The 1,160-nt window shown below is 38.9% G+C and overlaps 1 protein-coding gene across 1 annotated transcript in view; it reads right to left on the bottom strand.

The window, feature by feature from the left end:
- The window catches only part of LOC103728081 (alcohol dehydrogenase 1-like), a 38,549-nt gene extending 37,922 nt beyond the window's left edge, over positions 1-627 (bottom strand). Inside the window, 1 exon segment of the mRNA XM_008826202.1 lies at positions 589-627. Within this exon segment, the coding sequence (XP_008824424.1) occupies positions 589-627 (39 nt within the window).
- Positions 628-1,160: the final 533 nt, after the last annotated feature.

The raw sequence follows: 1,160 nt of genomic DNA, 5'->3' as shown, positions 1-1,160 counted from the left end.
TCCTTCCTTCCTTCCTTCCTTCCTTCCTTCCTTCCTTCCTTCCTTTCTTCCTTTCTTTTTATGAGACATGGTTTTCCCATAGCCCCAGCTGGTCTGGAATTCACAGGGATCTGCCTGCCTCTGCCCAGTGCTGGGACTAAAGGTGTGCACCACCATGTCCAGTTTAATTTTATTTCTTTAACCAAGTTCCTTCTGGTTAAATGTAACATGGAATATTTCACTGTACAATTATAGTTTAATGTCATCAACTTTCTTAATTTATTCCACTTTCATTTGTAAATCTTTATACAGTTCAAGCTTTGGTATTTATCCATTGATTTTTATTTATTAATTGGTATTTTAAAGATCACATAAGTACTATAATTTTTTTTAACTTCATGGGATTCAGTAAGTTGTTTCTTTAAACGATAATAGTTCTTATGTTATCATGATTTTGATTGAATTCCTTAAGAACATAGTTATAAATTATCATAAATAAGTCCTTTGTGTAAAGCATGCATTCTCAACAGAGCCTTAACCATTAAAGTATACCTACTAGTAATTATGACCATCCACACAACTACATTTTAAGAGCAAACCTTGACTTACATGGTTGGATGTCTCCGAGGGGAGGTTGGCTTGCTGCATCTTTGCTTCTGGAAGGCTCAGGAGTGAGAACCCTTCTGCCTCTTCTGTTCACAAACTAGACTGAGCACTGGAGTTTCCTCACATCCCAGGTAACTCAGCCTCGCTCTACCAGCCAAGGAGGGAGGAGGAGGGGAAGAGAGAAACGAAAAAGCATGGAAGAGAGGGAGGAGAAGGAAGGCATGAAATGAGGGCGAAAGACAAGAAAGGGGGAAACGAGGGGGAAAGGTGGGCTAAGCGAAAGACCACAGGAAAGTAAGTGATGGGGTTAGAAGGAAAAGGAAGAAAAAATGAAAGAAAAGTAATCACCTGTACTAAAACGAGTCTTGTGCTGTGCAGTTTGCAAATTCTCCCTACAGTGCCATTTGATCCTCTGCATAGCTTTTAGACCACCCGTTTTTCTTGCTTCTTTCTGGGCAAAGAGATCAAATTTCCTAAAGAGTTATAGGTTAATTTTAGCAAGAACTCAAATAAGGTTTTTGCTTCTGACCCAATGATTTTGGGAGAAGGATGATAAAGAAAAATGCAGCAAATTA

The sequence above is a fragment of the Nannospalax galili genome, unplaced genomic scaffold (assembly GCF_000622305.1).
Source record: "Nannospalax galili isolate Female #2095 unplaced genomic scaffold, S.galili_v1.0 scaffold189, whole genome shotgun sequence".
In the NCBI taxonomy this organism is placed as follows: Eukaryota; Metazoa; Chordata; class Mammalia; order Rodentia; family Spalacidae; genus Nannospalax; species Nannospalax galili.
Note: the sequence above shows the minus strand (reverse complement) of the source record. Positions and strands in the feature narration are given on the sequence as shown.